General features: G+C 45.0%; 1 protein-coding gene across 1 annotated transcript in view; it reads right to left on the bottom strand.

Moving 5' to 3' along the window:
* kmt2d (lysine (K)-specific methyltransferase 2D) overlaps positions 1-23,484 on the bottom strand; it is a 45,350-nt gene that overhangs the window by 2,599 nt on the left and 19,267 nt on the right. Inside the window, 26 exon segments of the mRNA XM_061675867.1 lie at positions 1,074-1,182; positions 1,400-1,473; positions 4,015-4,300; positions 7,904-8,034; positions 8,485-8,621; positions 8,737-10,090; positions 10,175-10,293; positions 10,765-10,900; positions 10,990-11,114; positions 13,146-13,318; positions 13,397-13,478; positions 13,566-13,713; positions 13,796-13,960; positions 14,046-14,195; positions 14,281-16,293; positions 16,295-17,143; positions 17,293-17,525; positions 17,640-17,706; positions 17,785-17,866; positions 18,050-18,173; positions 18,264-18,465; positions 18,467-20,021; positions 20,304-20,443; positions 21,562-21,648; positions 21,650-21,736; positions 21,815-23,425. Coding sequence (XP_061531851.1) covers positions 1,074-1,182; positions 1,400-1,473; positions 4,015-4,300; positions 7,904-8,034; positions 8,485-8,621; positions 8,737-10,090; positions 10,175-10,293; positions 10,765-10,900; positions 10,990-11,114; positions 13,146-13,318; positions 13,397-13,478; positions 13,566-13,713; positions 13,796-13,960; positions 14,046-14,195; positions 14,281-16,293; positions 16,295-17,143; positions 17,293-17,525; positions 17,640-17,706; positions 17,785-17,866; positions 18,050-18,173; positions 18,264-18,465; positions 18,467-20,021; positions 20,304-20,443; positions 21,562-21,648; positions 21,650-21,736; positions 21,815-23,425 — 10,239 coding nt within the window.

The following is a 23,484-nucleotide window of genomic DNA, read 5'->3' as shown; positions in this document are numbered from 1 at the left end:
GGGTCACAACAAGTCGTCTGCAGCTTTACCCTAAAATGCAGTTGATAAAGTAGAGCACTTATGGAAAGTCGTTTGAGCATTTCCTTCCTCCATCTTCAGCTCAATGTGAAGAGTTCATACGGAAAAGCCATCAAGCACTATTTAGACCAAAACTGAGCCACGCCTACGAGCAGACTCCCTATCAGAGCATCGTTCGACAGTGCATTTCAGAACCTTGCAAAACCAAATACCACTACGCAAGAAAATAAAGGCTTAATTGGAGAAACCGCCAAGCGCAATACATATTTTGCTGCTTTTTTTTTTTTTTTTTTTAGCCCTGTAGGGCCACCATAAGCCCAGTTGTGGCAGCCCTGTCATAAGCACTGGCCCTATATATTCATGATATAATATGTGAAGCCTCCACTGTAACACACATGTTGGGTTACAAGTGGGGTTACACAATTCAGCGCAACAGTAAAACTATTCTGTCCTACCAGTAATGCTTTTTCCTTTTTTGACAGTTTTGGCCTCTTAGTATGCAATTAAGCTTAAACTGGCACTAAGCAGATATCTGTGTTTTGTTTCTAAATACATTAAATATATTTGAAGTGCTGAAAATGTATGCAAAGACTTATAACAATATAGTGCATGAATTGTTGAGATATAGTTTAAGCATCTTTTTCACCGTTTTAATAGCTGGGATGGGCTCCAGGACCCTGGTGGAGCCCGCCCGCGACCCTAGTGAGGATAAGATAGATGAATGAATGAATGAATTAATTAATTTTTCTGACTTTGTGGACAGGGCGTGTACTTTCTCGTAAGAGTTCCCTCCCCCAATATATAAGTACAAAGTGACATCGTCTCGTTTGGCTATGTTGCTCGGTTGTGAGCTAGCTGTGCTTACCTTCCATAACAAGGCCCATTTACCACTCCAACTGGCACTTAGTAAGGTAATAATGGCTACACCCTGAAAATGCATATTTGCTGCATGCCTCAAGTTACAGAACAGCTCGGTGAAGTTTTTTTAAGCTCCCCCCCCAAAAAATGAGGAAATAAAAAAGCGAATTGACTTTGTGAAGACACGCGCAGCATACCTCCTCTCCTTTGGGGATCCTGCGACTGGAGATGATGATTATCTTGTCTTCTTTGTCAAATGTTACGACCTCAGCGACACAGTTGGGCGCGCAGGAGTGGTTGACGTAGCTGCACAAGAGAAGACAAGGGGAATATAAAACAACTCTTACTACAAACTCATATTTGGAGAACTTTATGTGAAAGTGAGAACAAGAATCAAATAATACTTTTTAAAGTGTCTTTTAAGTTTAAGTGGGTGTTTAAAGCGTGTGTGAGGGATAAATTGGGCTTCACTGTAATGCAAAATGTCACTTAAAATGACTACCTCATTTTCTTGTTTGCTTACCGAGCTGGGCCACCAGTCAAAGTGGCATCAATCACCTGCTCATTGTTGATGCGGAACATGTATATACCACGATTCTAGGACAAAGAAAATAAAAGACTCAGGTGGATGGGCTTAAGTACAGACACGCAAACACCAAAGGTATGAAAAAAGTGACAAAAAACATTATGGGGGGGTCCAGGGGGGATCCCCCGGGCCCCGCAGAGAATCTGTTTGATTTTAACAGAAAGTGAAGTAATCTGGAAGTCTCTGAAGAGTACAATAAGGTAAAAAACAAACTTTACGCAGAAAAACTTCACATTTAAATTTATACCGCTCAAGTACATGTTGATGTACAAATTTAAGGTTAAAATTAAATTTGCCTCATTTCTTTACATTTTTGTTCTGGCCTCCAACTTGAGCCAGGCCCATCTCCACCTGCACCTGAAGCCTGCTTCAAGATGTGCCACATGAATAGCATCCTCCTCTTTAAGCACTCTCATTCTGGAAAATAATTTACTAAAATCATTGTCTTTCACTTTATTTTTCACAATTACCAACTTCAAAGGCTAATCCCTAATGTATTTTTCTGGTTTTATTGTCCGTTTCTGAATTTGAAGTTAGTTCATTCTGTGTTGTGACATAATCCCCAACATCGCTCTGTCACTTAATACATTTAACATTATCATCCGTTAACTAACTATTTAGATAACTGTAGGCACGTTTCCTAATTAATACAAGATGTACTAGCGGATCAGCTCGTCGCCGATGTTACGTGTGCTTCGCGGTTCCGCTGGGAACACAACCAGGGTCACGACCTGCAACCTGAAAATACAAAAGACCAGTGCAACAAATGCGAAACAGGCTGATCTGATGAGCAAAAATGTTGCTTAAACGTAAGAGTAGCAATAGAGGATGTTCGCTCCAGAAGTAGGTAGCCAAATATTGTACTCAAGTAAGAGTAGTTACTTGAGAATAATGTGACTCAAGTAAAAAGTAGTCCTCCAAAAAATTTAATAAAAAGTACAGTGAAATTACCGTAATTTCTCATGTATAGTGCACCCCCCCCCCCCCCCAAAATGGTCAAAAGTCAATAGTACCTATACCTATGTATAATAGCATTATACATAGGTATAGGGGGAAATGAAAAAAATCTTTATTTTATAAATGTATGCTGCCATCTAGAGGTTATGAAAAAGCTGTAAAGTTTCATTCCAATATGCCACCGCCACATAGGTTATGAAAAAGGTGTAGCCTATACTCTGATGAATGAACAACAACCATCATTAATTTCTTAATGGTTATGTTTTGTTTAAATTATAATGCTTTTCTGAAATGCTTGACATTGTAATTTGAATCCCATTAAAATAAAATTCTGTGTGTTTCGCGTGGCCCTTCATGTTTTCTTTAAATAATTGTACCCATCTAAGAAATTCTGCCTGGGTAATCAAACATATGAGCACAACTGTGTTTTCTCATTTACGAAATAAAAGTAGGGCTGTGAATTTCAAACTATCCATCCATCCATTTTCTGAGCCGCTTCTCCTCACTAGGGTCGCGGGCGTGCTGGAGCCTATCCCAGCTGTCATCGTGCAGGAGGCGGGGTACACCCTGAACTGGTTGCCAGCCAATCGCAGGGCACATACAAACAAACAACCATTCGCACTCACAGTCAATTTAGAGTCTGTGGGAGGAAACCGGAGTGCCCGGAGAAAACCGCAGTGCCCGGAGAAAACCCACGCAGCCACGGGGAGAACATGCAAACTCCACACAGTCGGGGCCGGGGATTGAACCCGGGTCCTCAGAACTGTGAGGCTGACGCTCTAACCAGTCGGCCACCGTGCCGCCAATTTCAAACTAAGAACAAGTAAATAAATAGAAACTATTATGTGTTCAAATAAAGTACTTAACTTAGCAATAATCCTTTGAAAAAACGAATACAGATAATACTTCATGTTTTGATCATATGTATAGAAGTAAAAGCATGCATTGTAAAAATGGATTATACATACCGGTAGGTGGAAGGGTTTTCCAGAATTTTGAGGTCAACTTTGGGGATGCGCATTATACACGAGACATTACGGTACTCAAATAGTGAGTAACTTCAGATTTTTTTTAATCCACAGCATGAATGTCAAGTTAAAAAAAATAAAAAATAAAATGTGAAAATTTTGATGATGCTGTGTTTTTGCATGTGTGTATGCAGTCAGAACTACAACACATCTACAATTTACTGCACAGAGTTTTAGTGAGTTATAAGTCATCTGAAAGATCCGCATTTGGGCAGACAGTGCCAGACAAATACAATACATGAAAGCTGTTGTTTTTATTTGTCTAAATATAAGCAAGAATAGCGCGCCGTTGCCTTCATGGTAACGACAACCTTCCCAAAATGGTGGCCACTTATAGGCACGACGATCAGCAGGGCTGGTTTATCCAGTGTTAATCCCATTACGACGTTGCTTTGACCCCCCCCGCCCCGGGAAAAACTAATCGGATCTATACGATTCACGTAAATGGCCTATTTTGAGTTCAAAATGACAAATTTCACCAAAAGGCGACTGATTTGCATGTATGTAAGTAGAAGGGATTTTTGTTATTTGGTGGACTGTGGAGTCACAATATCGGTAGGTACATACCTGTAACTCGTAGATCTTCTCTCTGCGGTTTGCCACCTCATTGCGAATGACTGTGCCGATATATTCGATGACCATAGTGTGCTTCTCTAGATCTTTAGCAGCGTACAGACCCAGGCCCTGAATGCGAGAGCGAGCCAGGTACACATTGTTCTTCCACTCTGTCTTCAGGCGCCGATACTGCGAGGACTTTGAGTGGACAAACTGCTTGCTGTATGGCGTGTTCATCTCACAGGTGAAGGTGCTCTGGTAGGCCTTGGACACACTAGTGCTGTTCAAAGTATGAGGCCTGAGGACAGACGACAAATGGGCAAGCAAGACTGTCTCAGCCAGTTCACAAAAAAAGGTGCTGGCCATTTGAAGATGGGAGATTAATTATCAATTCAGGCAGCAGGGTGGAGCACCTGTTGAGCACATCTGCCTCAAAGTCATTATTCTGATTTCGAATCTCAGTATGGATTCTGCACATTCACCGTGTGCTGGCGTGGGTTTTCTTCTGGTACTCTGGGTTACTCTCACATTCCAAAAACATTCATGTTAGTTTCATTGAAGAATAAATTGTCCATAGGTGTGAATCTGAGTTTCTGTGGTTGTTTTTTTATCGGTCTAGTTTTGCCTTGTGATTTGTCCATGGTGTACCTTGCTTAGGCCTGTCACAATAATTACTACATCGACTTATCGTTCGATAAATAAAACGGACACGATAGTTTTCCCGGACTCGATAAATTGTCATTGAGCCGGTGCACGGATTACACAGTGAGCTGACAGAGTTGGACGGCTGTGTTATTAGCCGCTAGTGGGCTCATGGAATGTTGGCGGACCAATACACTCTTGCTGGTGCTCTGTCCAATACTCCACAGCCTTGCTCCATGTGCAGCACGAAGATTCACACAACAGAGACGCTTAAGGGAAAGTTCCACCGCGGCAAAGTCATTTAAAACATCACCGCCACTCTTCGAGTTGTTGTGTGTGTTAATCCCCAATTAACACAAATACGGCAAAGTTAACTGTTTATTAAGCATAACAGTAAGTGGCCCACTTTATTCAGTCAGTAGTTGGGTTTATGCCATAGGAAGGGGCGGAACTTCCCACAGAAACAGTCACCATGGTGTCAGAGTTAGATTATTGTAAACACTATCTGCCAGTCAAAGCAACGGCATGCTCCGAATTAAAATAAAACGGTTCAAGTTTTAACGAACAAAAAGCACGACTGACTATCACTGATGTGTGCTTTTGTGTTTTTTTTATGTACCCTTGTGTGAGGCTTCTATAATATTAGCCGTGTGAACGTCAGACGCACTGCACACGGCACCGCTGAGCGAAGCATAGGTCGGGCAAAATGAAAAGGGACGAGGAGAACTTTTCCGATCGTGTACACATTATGGGGACGAACACTATTGCAACACATTGCCTATTCTATTTTGGAGCTTGTGGATGATGAAAGGCTGACTTGTCACAAGGAGCATTAAGCTTTCCTTTGATTGCAACCAGTCGTCCTGTCCCTGCAGCTGAAAAACACCCCCACAGCATGATGCTGCCACCACCATGCTTCACTGTTGGGACAGTATTGGACAGGTGATGAGCAGTTCCTGTTTTTCTTCCCCACACATACCGCTTAGAATTAAGGCCAAAATGTTCTATCTTGGTCTCATCAGACCAGAGAATCTTATTTCTCACCATCTTGGAGTCCTTCAGGTATTTTTTAGCAAACTCCATGCAGGTTTTCATGTCTCTTGTACTGAGGAGAGGCTTCTGTTGGGCCACTCTGCCATAACGCCCTGACTGGTAGAGGGCTGCAGTGATGATTGGACTTTCTAGAACTTTCTCCCATCTCCCGAGTGAATCTCTGGAGCTCAGCCACAGTGATCTTTGGGTTCTTCTTTACCTCTCTCACCAAGGCTCTTCTCTCCAGATTGCTCAGTTTGGCCGGACGGCCAGCTCTAGGAAGGGTTCTGGTCGTCCCAAACGTCTTCCATTTAAGGATTATGGAGGCCACTGTGCTCATAGGAACCTTAAGTACAACAGAATCTTTTTGTAACCTTGGCCAGATCTGTGCCTTGCCACAATTCTGTGTCTGTGCTCTTCAGGTCCTTTGACCTCATGATTCTCATTTGCTCAGACATGCACTGTGAGCTGCAGGTCTTATATAGACAGGTGGGTGGCTTTCCTCATCAAGTCCAATCAGTATAATCCAACACAGCTGGACTCCAATGAAGGTGTAGAACCAGCTCAAGGATGATCAGAAGAAATGGACACCACCAGAGTTAAATATATGAGTGTCACAGCAAAGGGTTTGAATACTGTGCGATTTGAGTTTTTTTGTTTTTTTAATAAATCTGCAAAAATTTCAACTATTCCATTTTTTTCTGTCAATATGGGGTGCTGTGTGTACATTAATGAGGGGAAAAAAATAAATGATTTTAGCAAATGGCTGCAAAGAGTGAAAAAATTAAAGGGGTCTGAATACTTTCCGTATGCACTGTACGATTTGTACGCTCTCAGGGCGAGTTAAATTAAACAATGACTCTTTGATCATTTGGGGGAAGCCAGCAAACGCCCGTTTTCATTTTTTAGTTTTTTTAAACCTGTCCTGTTCGGCTGTTAGGTCAAGCAGAATGGAGAATCTGTATCCCTTTTATCCCGGAACAGTGAAGTTTAAATAGAGATCAGTTTTCGTGTTATTTTACATTCTTGAGTATTGTATTAGCTAGCCTTCCACAAACAAAGCGCAAAACGCTCTTTTAAATACAAGTTCAGAATGTTTAGTATGCAAGAGCACAGCAACGACAAGCCCTGCCAGTTGCGGTCTTTCTCGCTTCTCGCTGATTGTGTCGTCTCTTGTAGTTTCGACCAAAGAATTAGCGAACCCTAGTGAGCTAACATTAATAGCTATGCCAGCTACGCATTAGACGATCGGTCCATATTGAACTCAAGTATAGATGGGGATGAATATGTTTTCATGATGTGACTCAACTTGTTCGGCGAAGTTTTCAGTGTGTCTTAAGTGAATTGTAAATAATACAGTCAGCCGTAGAGATCAACGGACTGGAAGGGGCGGGGCAAGATCAGTCCTTAAAGCTGAAAGTGCGTGGCTTAACTCCTGTTGACTACAGCGAAGGTCAATATATATTTGATTGACAGGTGAAGGGCTCGTCTTCAATGGACCAACAACACAGTCTTGCAGCTCGAGGACGGGGCTTATTTTTCATGATTTCGCAGACATAAACAACAGCTATATTATCGTTGATCGTGGTAGTTTTTGGGGAAAATATATCTTCTTAAGAAAATTGTTATCGTGACAGGCCTAACCTCGCTCAAAGTCAGGTGGGATCACCCTTGACACCTCTATCCTTTATTATTGTTTGTTTCCTCTCTTTGTGGCAATCTGCCTTTTCCTTGACAACTGTGCCATGTTTCTGTGGTTCTGTGTGGTTTGTAAACATTTTTACAATATATTTTATATGTGCCTCAAAACCTGATGCAGGGTAACTGTTTTACCATTGCAGCGCTTCGGTAGATGTACAGTGCTCAATCGCTTGGTGCGCGGCAAACAGTCGCCAACTGTAATTTTTTCGCGATGGTCCATTTCAGTCGCAAACTGTCACTCGATGTGCAGCGTGCTTTTACATGCATGTTTTTCAGAATGTGGGAGGAAACCAGAGTACCTAAAGAAAACCCACATAAGCAGAAAGAACATGCAAACTCCACACAGGAATGTCCGGAGCAAAAATTTGAACCCATAAACTTCTGACGTTGAGCCCGACTAAAAACTACCCACTGTGCTGCCGAACAGCAAACTAATTGGGTGAACGTAAATCAATTGTGCCCCCCGAGAGGCATCAAGCCATGGCTTAAAAATGGAGAGTAAATATCTAAACATATTGTGCCTTACCTCTTGCACTGTGTAGGGACTTTGGGCTCCGAGCGAGCAGAACCTGTGGGATTGATCATGAGAGGGAGCTCCATCAGTGGGTGACGGCCATATCGGAACTGGTAGTTCTGGCAGTTCTCTACTCCAGGCAACTAAAATTCAAGAAAGGTGAGATAATCATGTTAAATGTCCTTTAACTTGAACACAGTACAGCCACTATCCATCCATCTATTTTCTATACCAATCATCCTCATTAGGGTCACAGATGAGCAGAGGCCTATCCCAGCTGACTTTGGGCAAGAAGCGGAGTAGACCTGGGACTGGTTGCCAGCCAATCGAAGCGCACATATAGACAAAAAAACATTTAGACTCACATTCGCACCTGTGGCTCTTTAATGAATGCGGACTACCCGGAGAAACCCCACACAAGCATGGGGAGAACAAACTGCACAGATTAAGGCTGAAGCTGAGATTTGAACCTCACAACAGTGAGGCAGACGTGATAACCACAAGAGCACCGTGCTACCTAATACGGTCATTAATAGAGTCAAATTCATGAGTGGCTATAAATTGTCACGCTTCCATGTGCATTTTTTGCTTACCGATTCAGTGATGCGCATTACAGCATGAATGGTGAGGCCGAACATCTCTTCTCCTTTGACATGTTCAGTGAACAACTTCAACATGGATGAATCATCTCTGAGTTTGGCAACCTTGTGAACCACCTGTTCCCAGATTCCTACCAACAAAACGGAGTCAACCTTTTCCGTCATTGTTAAGTTGTTTTTTAGAGGGAAATAAAACACTGAGACACATGATAAACAGTAAGGAGAGTCAACAAGTCCAAGTCTTACCCTGCGGAGTCATGTCACGGTACTGCAAATCCTCCATGCCATGTTCCAGAACACGCACCTCAAACAAGGGGCGGCCTTCGTCGTCGCTGATGCGGCAACGGTAGCGACAGCGCTTGTTGGGCACACGTGTGCTCCAGTAGATGCGCGTGGCCTCATAGCCGACAGGGAAGATGGCAGTAGGTGAGTGGAAGATGGCCATTTGGGAGGGTAGCAACTGACCGACGGCGTGAAAGATGAGACCGCCGACTCGGAAAAGGTGGATGCGGTCCCCTCGCTGCAAGATGCTGGCGATCTGCTTGACCTCGTCACGCTCAATGTAGACCCGCCGTAAAACAGCAAAAGAGGAGAGTTCATCTTCGCTGGGGCCCTTCAGTTTGTGCTGGGTGCACAACATGGTTTTGTCTTTGAAGAACATGCAGCGGGCGCGGATGGCACAGGCAAAGTGGTAGACGTTTGGGCAGCGCAGTCGGTTGCAACTGTTGGTCGCACCCGTTTTCTGGCAGCACGCACACATTGTACGCAATCCGCGACGCAGCGCCACCTCCACATTGATAAGCGCGCCGCCCTGCGTCTCATATACCTCAGTAGACCACAGGGCGCAGTTGAGGTGCACCCAGAGGTCCACGTCAATGTTAAGCAAGCGGGCAGGCCCGTCCGTGGCGCCGTCCCCCTCCTCATGGCAGAAACAGCATTTGCGTTTATCCCGTGGTAACCTGTCAGGTCGCAGAGTAATACGGAGACGCTCCATCAACTCAGATACCTCACGACTGCTTTCCTTCTTCGAGCCGCCTTTACGTATCGAGATGACAATCTGCAGGCGCTTCCAGCGAATCCCCTTCCATTTTTTCACGTTGGGGAGTAAGACCTCATCAGGGGAGAGAGGCCTGCGTTGCTTTATGGCCTTTGGAGAGGACTCCAGTGGGCAGGGAGACTCTGTGATGAGAGGATCAGTGACCAATTCCTCTTCCTTGGCAGCAGGAGTCAGGTGATCTTCTGGGGCAGCAGCGGGATCGAGACCCGTAGGGTTAAATGCTGGACCAGAGGCCGTCTCTGGACCAGAAACTGTCGACACGGTCACATCAACCCCTTCTGCAGGAGGACCACCATCCTGCTCAGGCTCTATCTTGATCTGGACAGAAGTGGGAGTGGCAGGCAATGGGGATGAGGGGGCTGACTTTTTGGAAGGTTTTGCCTCATGAGATGGAACTGGATCTGGGGAGGAAGGAAGTGGAGGGGATGGTGATGGAGGCAGTGATTCCTCCACTGGTATAATCGGAAGGTGGCGCACATCCAAGTCGTTTACATTGGTTGTGTAACAGTGCTGGACTGTTTTGCCTTCATTATCTTGGAATTCCTAAAAAAAAAAAATGCACACGACATATACAGCTCTGGAAACATACAGTAACTCTACATTGCATCAAAGAGATCTTTAGCTGACCTGTTTTATCAGTGTCAGAATGTCCACTTGTTTCTTTAACGTGCAGCCTGGCAGAGACACATCAAATTGCCTTAACCACTCATCCTGACTGGATGCAGCATTGTCCTTAAGACAGACACCTGGAAGACACGGTTAGTCATAAATGAGATAATGAACAAGTAGGCTTGACTTTCTCTTTGTTACAATCAGCATAACAATAGTGTTCCCCCGCTGCATTGCAGTTCAGCATTCGCTACCTTGCTATACTTCTTGCTATACTTTTTACAGTGTACTTACTGTAATGCCCTTGCATGTGGGAAAGGAGAGCCAGTCACTGATGCACTTTTCAGCCATTTATTGACTATCGAGCACAGCTCACTTACACACCGACATTAACATGCTACCCCAACTGGCCTCGCCTCTTAAAGGCACATCCATGCACAGAGACACTACAATGCATGTATAGTATTTTCTATACATTTTATGCTTACAAGATTTTTTGTGTTTTTGTGTCCAAAAAAAAAATTGGGTGGGGGTCTGGAAATCGGGGGTTCATTGCACCAATTCTTACTACGTAAGGGAAAACATGAAAAATCTTTTTGTGCACATACCTGACTGGACAGGCCCTTTCCCAGGATCATCCACTCCAGGCATGTCAAGGTTTTGGGAAGGGAAGGTCACCTCGTACGAACCTGGCATCCTTATTTTGAGCAGCTGGGCCATTGCCATCATCACATGGTTAAGTTTCTGGGAAAATATCAGGTTAGTTTTCATTCAACTATGCATGGAGGAACAATGAAGTTAGAACAATTTGCAATAATATTGTAGTGTAATACCTTAGCTGCCATGGAGGACAATGTGAAGGTAACCGCCACCTCGTTACTTTTGGCTTTATCCCAGTGATTGGATATAGAAACCACTCTTCCATCACCTGCTTCAAAGGGTTTGCTCTCCGAGAACGCTAGCAGAGAAGAACATATGAAAGACTGTTTATTTATCCAGCTTGGATTTTACCATTCAAAAATCAGTATGAAATTGCCGTTAGAATTTACTGAAACTCAATATGGTGACAAATTTAAAGTCCCTCTAAAGTGAAAATAAATGTCTTCTAAATTATACACACTACAGAGAGGAGTGTTAACAACCCTGTCAAATTTGAATGATTATCCCCCCCCAAAATGTTTTTATAAAATTGCCAAGTATATCAAATCAAGGTTCAAAATCAAGATAAATCAAGCACTTCTCTCCACTCTCAGACGCTGTGGGCATGTCTGCTGACTGTGCACTGCTCAGCTGTCAATCAAATACCACTTCAACGACCTGGAAAAATTGATGCTACTTCATCTAGCATCTTTCTCATGCCTACACATGACTAGATGTTTGCGCCGCAACAAAAACAACCACTTAAAGCCTTCTTTGGCTGGGATACTGTACTGCAGGGGTGCCAAAGTCAAATTCACGGTGAGCCAAAATAAAAAATTGGGACGTCACCGGCCAAACTCAATATTTAATGAAAAATCACTGCGATGTGCAGGTTTCCCTTTTCTGCAGAAATGTAGCGTTAAAGTTTATCATTGACAACAAACTTAAATTTTGCTTAAACACTGAATCTGGAATAAACAAACTTTAATATTACAAACACGAGAAATCAAATTTGCGATAAAAGATATCAGTGGTATTGTATTTACATTGATAACATGAATTCTTCTGTTTCTCTATCTTCTATTTATCTATCTCCAACTACCTTTCTTTTTGATGTAAATCTTTTTTCAAAGGCCAACAACAAAACAACCCCAACAAATAAGAATGTCCTTCAATAAAAATTCAAACCTCAAACTATCGACAGTCCCTGCCTCGGAGTTGATAAAGGGCATTAAAAAAACAATTAAATTATGTTATATTCTTTGTTATAGCCACGTTGCTCCGCACACGATAAAACAGATCTGTCTTTTAGTTTAGTAAACAGAAAAGCTGCCTCCCACCTGTCTTGGAAGTTAATGGTTTTCCATCTTTAGTTTGGCCATTTTTGGCAAGGGGAAGAGTAAATTTGCTCGAGGAGACTGGTAGCATAGTTGCTAACGACTGCAACAGAAAGGGAAGGAAGGAGTGCTCGCCGGTCTAGAGTGATGGCCCAATACACTAGCAAAGCATTCTGGGATTTTTAATATTAGTGGCACATGTGCTATATACTGCCGTGCCAGCTCTAATACACATTTAATATGGTCTTGCGGGCCAAATATAATTACATTGTGGGCCAAATCTGGCCCCCGGGCCTGAGTTTGACATATATACTGTACTGTATATCCCACCAGGTAAATCGCTGGGCTTTTTCATGTCGTGACAAAGAAAGTGGCTGTGTCAGCACGAAGCCCCTGTCCACAAGCTGGCGGTCATCTCTGTCGCCTCCTCTCCATAACCACCACGCACTCAAGGCCAACAACGAGAGGCCTAAAAGAGCCATGCCAGCCCGAAGCTCTGGTCCACAAGCTGGCAGCTGTCAAGTCTGACCCGACCCCCCTTTCTCCGTGACGTGCGCATACTCACGGCCGATAATGAGGCACTCTAAAGTGGCCATGCCAGCAGACTATACAAAGGAAAGACGCATTTTCTGGGTGTAGTCATGGCTAGCTAGCTAACTGCGGCGGATAACCCTTGACGCGAACAAAGGAGCTTCAGTTCTTATATAGTGCGGGAGGAGCTACTCATGCTGTCGCTAAAACGGGACCCTGTAACACACTAGGGCACAGTTTTAGCCGCTACGCCCCCCCTGAAAAAAAAAACAAAAAACAAAACAGAAATGGTGCAAAATAGTGTTATACTATACGAAAAATAGTGTCATGCTATACCTCCACAAACAGAGTACAAAGTAGTTCACAGTCTTGAATGTTTTCATCTCAAAAAAATTTATATTTAGAAACAAATCTCTTAATTCACTCTGCAGGCATTTTTTTTTATGGTGAACAGGTTTATGCCAAAAATTGCCTGTTTTTACCTGGGATAGCCGTGCGAGGAATGACAGGAATTATGGGGGATATTGCTCTCTCAGTCTCCTCCTCCTTTGGCTCCTGCAGACGAGGGAAACGTGGAGTTTCCTCTCCAACATTACTCTCAGGAGAGGATGCTGGAATGATGCTTTCTGGAGCATCCTCATCATCACTCTCCATCCTGCAAGACAACATCCAAATTTGTTTAGCTTCAGAGCAAAGAAATGAGTGACATAACGTCAAAGAATCCCTGCTGTACCTGATGTCCTCATTCTGGTTATGCGGTGGAGTGGGAAGCGCTGCAAGAATGTCAACACTCTTTGTCTCCTCTGTAACCGCTTCTGCACAAACAAGTACAGAACATTTAAAAGCAGAGATTTTGGACAATTATTGAACATGAATGCCAATTTGATGCAGTCATTATTTACCTATTGGTTTGTTTTTCGACACTGCATTTTTCTGGCCCCGAGAGAGTTCCTCCCCAGGAGTCACTCCATTGAGCAGCTTGTGCTGCACAGAAGGTGGAGGTGTCGGTGGCAGGGAAGATGGAGGTGTTGGTGGGTTGCTGAGGTTGCTCTGTAAAGGTAGATAATTCCCTTTGATGAACATCCAAAAATAAATGACAAGAGTGCACAGACTTCATCTTGGCTTTCTTTACCTTCGTGAGTAACTGAGAATAGTAGTCTGGGATATTGTCTAGCATTGCATTTCCAAAGGATCCTTTGAGCTGGGCTTTTCCATTGGCTGTGCTGCTCCCAAAAGGGGCAAACAGATCCAGGCTAGCTGTGATGGAAGGTTCCATCAAGGGCAGTAGAGACAGACCCTGGAAATATATATATAACTCAAATTAGTACCCATTATGGAATCAATCAATTGAGGAATGTGTGTGTATTACAGGTAACAATTACCTGTTTTAGTTGCTTTATGAGCGCTTCAGTACTTTTTCCAACTTCTTCCTTCTTAGTCTTCTTCCGTACATTAAGCCCCCGGTCTCCTGGTGCTTTATTAGTGCGCTTTGGCTTTTGTGCTGGAGCCCTTTTACTTATAGACTGCAAATCCTGAGTGTGTCAACGAAATAATACAAATCAACTTAATTCTCCACAGATGAACTCTGTGATTGAAAATAAATAAATAAAATCTTACCTCCATATTTCGAGGAGTCCCTTGAAGTTTTTGTTCCAGCATTGCAAGTTTGCTGTTGATATGGCCATTTATCTCATTGTGGATGCCTTCAGGGGGCCTCTGGGCTGCAAGCTGAAGGTTCTTCGTTCTCAAGAGTTTCTGGAGCAATTGTTGTCCAGTTTCAGATCTGGTGTCATCTGTATTAATAAATGTAGTGTTGCTCCCAGAAGAAACCATGTCAGCTGTCGCTTCTCGCTTTATAGCATCAGAATGGGCATCTCCTGCACCATCACAATGTACCTCCCTTGGCTCCTGTTTAATGTTCTGCAGCGTCAACTTGCATAGATCTCCTTCTGTAGAGCCATGTGGTGGGTGAGGAGCATGGCTTTCTGCAACTTGTGGAGACTGTTGCTGGACATTCAATCCTGTACGAGGACCATTTGGAATCAGTGGGGTTGTAGAAGATGTTTCACTGACCGATGTCTGCGATTCTATTTTCAGCCCCGGACAGTCAAGCGGAGTCTTGGTTCCCGGTGACCTGAGCGGAGACGCCTTGACTTGACTGTATGGACTTCCCCTTCCAGCTCTATTGTCAGCTAACGAAGGTGAAGAGACATGGGATGGGAGCGGGGAGGCTGGGTGGGTAGGGCTCATGCCAAAAGGACCTCTTGGAGAATATGCATGAGAAGGGGATCCCTGCATGCGGATTGCTGCAGCTGCCATCAGTGCCTGCTGCTGGTGCTGGTTAGGAGTGGGTGGATGCATCCCTACTGCTTGGTTCAGCGGGTGTCTGAGATCACCAGGTTGCGTGGGTAACGACTGACGTGGTGATGTGGGCCTGATCATACGGCCATGGTCCATAGGAGCTCGTGGTAGTGGTAATTGTCCTCTCATAACCTGATGTTGTATTGCCTCTCCTATTTGCGGTTGCCCTGGAACCATCATTCCCTGCTGAAGTTGAGAACCACTCTGTTGCTGAGTGCACATACCTACAGGCTTCCCCATGGCTCCATATGGCATATGTTGCCCTTCCATTCTTGGCATTTGGTTTCCAGCATGTGGCACCTGTCCTGGTAACACGTGATGTCTCAACTGACTTTGTTGTTGACCCATTGGCATCCGCAGCATTGGTCCCTGGTGGAGCTGCCTCTGGGCAATCATAGCTTGGATGTGTTGTAGTTGTTGATTTGGGGGAAGATTACGTAGCTGTGGATTTTGAGCAATGATAGCCTGGACCTGGAGGTTGATAGGGGTGCGTATAGGAGCAGGTGGAACCCCAGGCCTCTGTGCCATCATGCCTTGCTGCTGAGCTCTAATCCTGCCCATCATGGCCTGCTGTTTTTGCTGCTGTGCAATGAGGGTGAGCTGTTGAGGATTATTAACTACAACAGACTGTTGCTGGCCAATATTCTGTTGCTGGATGTTGGGATCTCGAGATTGCTGCATGGCATGAACCGTTTGTAGTCGCTGTTGTTGCTGCTGCTGGGCTAAGAAATCCAGAGATTTCCCTTCTTCTTTAATCGCCATCGAAGTGGGCTTGTCAGTGCTACCTGAATCTTGCCTCTGTAGAGCAGTTGATTGGATTTGTGGATTTACAACAAGACTGGATTGTTGGTCAGGAAGTGATGGTTGTTGCTGCATATAACCCTGGTCTTGGTGCTGCTGATGAACTTGCTGTCGCCCCAAATCAGGTTGCTGATCATTCGCAGGGCCCACGTGGGTCATATGATTGGGGGTGGAGGGTCCACTAAGCTGTGGTGGGGTTCTGGTATTAGGGCTGAGAAGGTCACCCTCTTTAGTCTCTACTATTTGACTATCTGTAGCTCCTAATGGCTGAGGTGTCGTACTGCCTGTCGAAGGGGATGAGCCCATTTGTGGCGTAGACGGTTGGGAAAGTCTTCCTTGCTCTTGGCTGGGTTGAATCGTCAATGGGGTTGGTTGCCTTTGTTGTGCCATCGGTTGCTGCTGAAGTTGAGCAAATGTCTTTGGGACATTCTGCTGCTGCTGTTGTTGCTGCTGAGAAGCAAGCATGCCGTTTTGCCGCCAGAATGTTCTGTTGTTGTTGTTGTTGTTGAGCCATCTGGCCCTGGGGACCCCTGAGGACAGGATGACCTGGAGATACAATAATTCCCTGCTGACCAATCATTGGAGCCCTCTGTTGTTGTTGTGTAATTGGCTGGCTCCCAGTTAACCTTGGTTGAGATGCCCCCTTGGCTTGAGCCTGGTTATTGGGCTGGCCAGCACTAAAGTTCTGTAGTGGTGGAGCCACAGACTGGCCTGCACCCATTACTTGTGGGACCTGAGCTATGCTCTGCTGATTCACCTGACTGGCTAACATCTCCTGTTGAAGATTTGCCTGCTGCTGGGACATGAGTGGGTTCCCCATCAAACTAGGCTGTGGCTGAGTTATTAAGGCTGACTGTTGATTTTGTTGTTGCTGCTGGCCCATCATCGCTTGCTGTTGCTGCTGGAGCTTTGCCATGTGCATCCTATGTTGATGTTGTCTTTCTTGGAGAAGCCTGGGGTCAGCATTCTGCATTCCTGCCGGCCCCTGTGGGAAGTATCCTGTTGGAGCACCAGGGGGACATGTGGGCCTAGAACCATTGACTCCAAGAGCGACGGGAATCTGGGGTTGGGGTCTTCCAATGAAAGGCTGACCTTGGGGCATCCGAACAGGCATTCCACCTTGTGGAACCATACCGGGGTGCTGGGTAATGACTTGAGTTCCCTGTTGCCCCATTATCATCTGGCCAGGTAATTTGGGAAGCATGTGAGGTACGGTTCCCTGTGCAGAATGTCCAGCAGCAAGAAGACCTGGACCTTGCTGCTGCTTGCTTCTATACTCTGCAATGAGATTGGTGTGCTCCTTCTGCTGCTTCCGTACCTAAAGCAAAACAAATATTTATAGAGTTTTTAAGCCAAATTGCATTTTCCTGTGTTGATAAACTTACATTTTAACAGCTACAGCTACAATGATGTTACCCTGATTCAGATAATAATGGATGAATGGGTGATATTTTTAAAGCCACATACCTGGTCAAGCTGTTTCTGAATTTTGCTCTGTTCTTCTGTGACCAACTTGAGTTTCTCAGCATCTGACTCAGCAAACTCTCTGCCAGCTTTCTTTGCAGTGCGTTGCTTAGCACACAGTGCCTTGCGTGATTTCCGATGGACTCCAATTTGTTCTTCCAAGAATTTTAACTGCATTTGGAGTAACTGCTGAGTGTGAACAAGCCATTCCTCATACTGGTGCTGTTCTGAATTATCTGTGACAGGAAAATTACCTTAGACATCTACACAGGAGATGCATGAGCAAGATAGTAACAGGAAGATAGGAGCGTTACAAATTCATTAACGCATTTGTTATTGTCAGGACATACTGATGATTCCTTGAACAAATGGAGGAGGGTTTGGTCTCGACTGGGTCGGCTCACTGGTTTCTCCCTCCTGAACACAAAAATATATTAAAATGGTCATATAAAATGACATATTAAATATATCCCTTCCCCTGAAGTAAGTGCTTACTTTTGGAGGCCCTGATGAAATTTGACCTGGATCTGTGCCTGAAGCAGATGAAAGTCTTTGAGCAAGCAGAGAAACCTGTTGCCTGAAAAGAAAGCAAAACATATACAAAGGTATGACAACATTGCTATAACAATATCAACACATAAACCAGTTGTCTATAGAGTACAAAGCTTTGTTATGTAGTAGTGTTTAGTTCCGGTTTCTATAGCGGTACAAAGACAACACAACAAATTACGAATACAAATACCTATAAATTTTTTAGTACCTGTTGATGCCAGGGGGCACAACCATGGGTTCCTGTGCCAACACTCTTTTGATACCTTTAAGAGCCACCATCTTTGCCTTGGCAATGGGATCCATTATGTCATCAGTAGCAAATTTGTCTAAATCTGGAATACAAGACCAACACAATATCAGGTGATATAGTGTGGAAAAACTAGTGTTCGGGAATAATTACAGATAAAAGCCATAGTGGTAACCTTTGTCTGGGAAGAAATTGTTGGCCAGAGGGGACTGTTTCACCACAGGTTGCTGCGGTGGATGATTGAGACCTGCATGCATTCCTGGTTGCCCCATTCTCACCATGGCTTGCTGCTGGCCCAAGGCCATGTGAGGTGAGGGTGCCACTGCACTTCCCAAAAGTCTTTGTTGATGCTGCAACATGTGTGGAGCACGAGGTACCTATGCCGGGCCGCGTCATCACTGCTTGGGATGGTGAACGGTGGTGGTCTTGCGGCAACATTAACGGTCCGGGTGCCTGTGGGTTTGACTGTTGACTTGGAACACAAGGAAAATGAGGAGCCATGCCTCCCTGGTGAAGAGAGCTGAGCTGTTGCTGCTTCTGCTGCTCCTTCTTTTCATGTTCCAAAAGATCTTGTATCAGGAGAGGCAGCTCACCATCTAATGAGCTTTCTACCTTAGCCAAATCCACAGCAACAGAGTGCTGTCCTCCAACATCAGGCAGGTCAAGTGCATCGTCACAAATATCTGCATGCGCAGCAGCTGTAGGAAAAGGCAAAGGACCATCCTGGGCTTGTAGTGGGTATGAAAGTCCCCCTAATCGAACAGAACTGAGGGAAGCTGGCTGGTGTTCTTGCTGTGCAGGCATGGCCGAAGGTGTGGTTCGACCAAGAAGCAGAGAGACGGCCTCTACCATTTCATCTTTTACAGCAGCCTGTCCTGACAGGAGCTGAGGGGTGAGAGTTTCTCTCTTTACTTTGGAGTTACCAGCTGTGCTAGGGGAGGGTGGCATTTGGGTGGATGACCTGCCTGGTGAGGCTGGTGTTGTTGAGAGGGACTTCTGCCCAGACGCCAACTTGGGTTTTTCTTCTACTTTAATGAGTGCAGACCCAGAGGCTGATGAAGGGGTTTCACTTTCTGCTTCTACTAAACGCAGCTGGTCTGAAAAGCCATCCTTGGGGTCTCCTTGGTCTAGTTCAGGGTCAGTATAAGCCAGCAGGTCAAATTCATCACTATTCAGCAAATCATCAAGATGTGGATCATTAGTTTCCAGGTTGTCCAGGTTTCCCAATTCATCATCTCCTTTGTCTGGGTCCAAGTCAAGAGCTAAATCCTCTTCATCCTCCACACCTGCATCTCCTGGCGCATCTGCAAGGCCTTCAAGATCAGGTTCTGGTAGTGCCTCATTGTGTTCTACCACAGCTGCTTGGTTCTGTTCTGTGACAATACTCGATTGTGACAGATGTCGATGTCCAGAGCCAGCAGTGTTGGAAGTCAAAGCTCCTGCTTGGGGCTGCTGTGCTCCTGGGACTGCAGGCTGCGGAGGTAATAAAGATGACAGTTCACTCTCCTGTAATCCGAACTGTGAGTTAATGCCCCCATCTGACGGAATAGCACTAGTATGCGGTATGGGATGCTGCTGGACATAAGGTGCTGGCATCTCTTGTGGGGCAAAGAGACGTTGTCTGGGCTGAGGTCCACGAGGCATAAACTGGGGTCTAAGTGGTAACCTCTGTGAGTTGTGTCTTAATTCAATAAACTGTGGTGGGGGTCCTTGGCCAATTGGTTGCATATTCTCTCCTCCATGTCCTGGTATCATGGGGTGAGGGTGACCCACAACTTCCATACCCTGGATGTTGACAGCATTGGTGAGATTGTGCCTTAAGGTCATAGCCTCCATGCCAGGGTGGGGGAATCTCCTTGGTCCTGGAGCATGCCACTGAGGAGGGAATGGTGGGCGAGGAAACATGCCCTGAGGCTTTGTGGAGCCTTGTGGCCTGAGGGATAGATGAATACAAAAGATAGGAAAGATGAAATGGGGTGAACTAGCTCATGCAATATGTCATAAAACCACAGACTTAATGTAAAATTATCTTCCATTAGTAAAATATATATATACATATATTTTTTTTAAATCACTCCTTGTTTAGCCATTCTCAACAGTTACAATCTGTACAGCCAAATTACAATTTTTCCCTGATAATGAAAGAACATATGTTTGTATCATTCTGACTCGTTCTAATCAATTTTAATATCAAAATGATAGCTTGCAGGCATACCTAAGTGTACTAGGATCCATGATGGAAGGGGTTCCTGTGGATGGTGGGGAAATGAGCTTGTCGTCCATGCCACTTGCAATCACAGGGATCTTTCCCATACTAGAGGCCTGAGTGCCAGCAGTTGTAACAGCAACACGATCCTAATCAAAGAAACAAACCAAAAGGAAGTACAGTATGTTGGACTTGACATTTGTCACAATCAAACGGTGTCACAGGTATCAACAACCCACCACACCCACCACTGTTTTGACTTGCTGCCCTCTGGAAGGTGCTACTGGGCCATCAGGACCAGAACGAACAGACTCAGAGACTGCTTCTTCCCACAAGCAATCACTGCTCTGAACTCACAATAACACCAATTCATTCCATATTGCTGCTTATTTTTTACATTCTACACATTCCTGACTCTGCTGCTATTTTACATATAACGTGTGGTTTCATTTTTCTAATATCTTTTTTTTTTTTGTATTTTCGAAACAAACTTGGAGTTGCGCCCCAAATTCCTTGCACCATACAATGACAATAAAGGCTTTTCTATTCTACTGAAGTAGATTCTTTGGGGGGGGGGGTAAGTGTAACAAGTACTTCTCAGGCAGAAGAACCAGCAAATACTGTTCTAACAACAGTGAGGAGTCATTCCATTCAGATTATGATGTCAAAAGAGAGTTTTAATGAGGAAAGAGATTTAGGGTAAACTGTTATATTATCATGTTTTTGGTTCTCTGATTTGACTCCGGACCGAAGCAGAAAATGAAACATTGTTTTGCATCACACTGTACATTTAACATTGGATTATGGAATTACTGGAGATACACAAACAGGATTTCATTTAAATCCATTGATATTGAGTAAACCCAGCTGCTTTTAACAATGTTTCTCTTTTCTTTATGCTTGAATGCAGATCTGCACAATTGCCTTCAACAGTTGTCAAGATGAGTTTTATGATACATTACTGAATATGTGTACAGGGAAAATATTTGCAATTCAGAATTTGCAAATGTGAATATTCTCATCATTTCTTTGTGGGGGTGGGGGGGGGCGCTTAGCCTCTGTTATTTCCTGAAAAACTCACCAATACGTTTTTTTGTGCTCAGGCCAAAGCAATAAAAGTATTACTTTGCCACCATCCTGTGGAATCTTTGTGCCAAGGAACTATGTTGAGACAAATGTGCTCTGCTGCCATCTTGTGGCATCTATAAGCAATTATAAACATCTTAGGAGGGTCCCTATCCTCCACAAAAAAGGGGTTTCTCTGTACCTGTGGATAAGGTGGTGGTGCTCTGTGTATCTTGTCTTGTTGAAATGCACCCATCTCTCCTCCTGGCCATCCAGGAGATGCGTTTCCCTACAGCGGCTGCAGCTGCCTCCTTTTCTTGTCTCATAGTGTTCCGTTGCATTTGTTGTCTTATTAGAAATTCCCTCAGTCTCTGACGCTATAAAAAAGACATGGATTAAAAACCAAAACTAAAATATATTGATAAAATCTTGTTATTTGTGCAATATTTTAATACCTGTCTGTGCTTCTCCAGCTCAGAGGGACTCAGGCCCACTAGTGCAGGGTCTTGCACTGCTGACACATCAGGCATTTCTTGAGTGCCCGGCAAGGATGGCGGATGAGGTTCATCTTGAGGGCGGACAGCTGCCAGTTCTTGGGATCCAGAAGGAGGTATCAGTCTAGAGCTGTAGCTGTCTGCAACAGTAGTCTGCTGTGTTTGCGGCTGGGGCAGCGGTGGCTGTGGCTGACCTGGTGTCTGCTGTTGGGATATCTGAATTGTTCCTGTGCTAGGGCTGAATGAAGGCGGGGGTGCTAAGGGTTTGCAAGAAAGAGGATCCCTGATGGGACTACTGTTGGAATGCAACTGAGGTGATTGATTTGAATTAGGTGAGCTTTTGAAACTTGTAGTTCCATCTGATGCAGCAGATGTGGGGCGAGGTGGTTTGTGGATAGTCATGAAAGGGTCTCTAGATTGTGGCCTTGAAGAAGGCTGAGAACAGTGATCTGGGGACTGGAAACGTGGGGTTACAGGAGACTGTGCAGAGTAGGCATCATTGGAGAGCCCTCCAGGGGTGAGGGGAGACTGACAACTGCCCTGGGATTGCGGACTGGAGGGAACTCTCAAGCACAATTCCTGTTGAATTACAGGGTGTCTCTGGGGTCCAAGAGAACAACCATCACCAGACTGCAACTTGGGAGTTAGTGGAGACTGAATGTGGTGGTCAGAGAAAGGGTGTGAGGGAGACTGTCTGTATCCTTCAGAGGGGTGGCTTGGAGAGGCTCCAGGATGAATCGCTCCACCGTCTCCTTGGTGCATTCGTGGTGTCATAGGTGCTTTAAATAACCCATCCCCAGACTCAAGCATCCCAGCAGGGGAGCCAGTGGCAAGATCAGGTCTTCCGACAGGAGTGGAGCGAGGAGACGGTGCACTCATATCAGCCCTATACTGGCTGGCAGGTGAGGATGTAACTGAGGGTACTGGGGATGAACCGTATTCTGTCTGTAGAGTTCTTTGAGGGTCTCCGTAGTGTGTGTTATGGGGTGGCGAGAAAATGGGTGACTCAATCCCTATTCCAGCGCTTCTTGAATGAGGACTTTGTAGAGGTGTAAGGGACTCTTGAGAGCCTTGCTGAGATTTTGATAAATGACCCTGTTGATGCTGTAACTGTGATCTGAAATAGGGGTCAACCTGCTGAGCCCGTCGGGAGGCTACTGAAGTCCCTGGTTGTATGTCAAAGGGGCCAAGACTAGCTGGCCGTCCCTGAGGAGGACCCTGTGGGCCGGAAGCAGAATAACCTGAGGAGGAAGCCTGTATGGGGCTAGCCCCAGCATAGGATAGAGGAGTTGGTGGGTGTGAGTGAGAACGGGGTGACTGAGGGGGGATCTTGGCAAAAGGATCGGTACGGATTTCAGCTGATCCTGGGGTCTTTGCAATACCATCTGAGAAAAAGACAGAGGAAGATCCTGAATCTGGGGGGAAAGGAAACGGGCTTTCTGCCGAGCTTGGCTGAGACGAGATGGACGTAGATCTGGAAGGCGGTGGAATCTGGATGTGTAAACTCGGTCTTTCCCCTTTAACACGCACTGGTTCCATCTTAACAGGCCTGCACACCTGACTCTCTGCCTGCTATGAGATTAAAAAGGAGAAATGACTCAGAAAATATTACGATTACCGTACATTTTGTT

Source organism: Phycodurus eques, chromosome 1 (assembly GCF_024500275.1).
Source record: "Phycodurus eques isolate BA_2022a chromosome 1, UOR_Pequ_1.1, whole genome shotgun sequence".
NCBI lineage: Eukaryota > Metazoa > Chordata > Actinopteri > Syngnathiformes > Syngnathidae > Phycodurus > Phycodurus eques.
The sequence above is the reverse complement of the archived record's forward strand: the minus strand, read 5'-3'. Positions and strand labels throughout refer to the sequence as shown.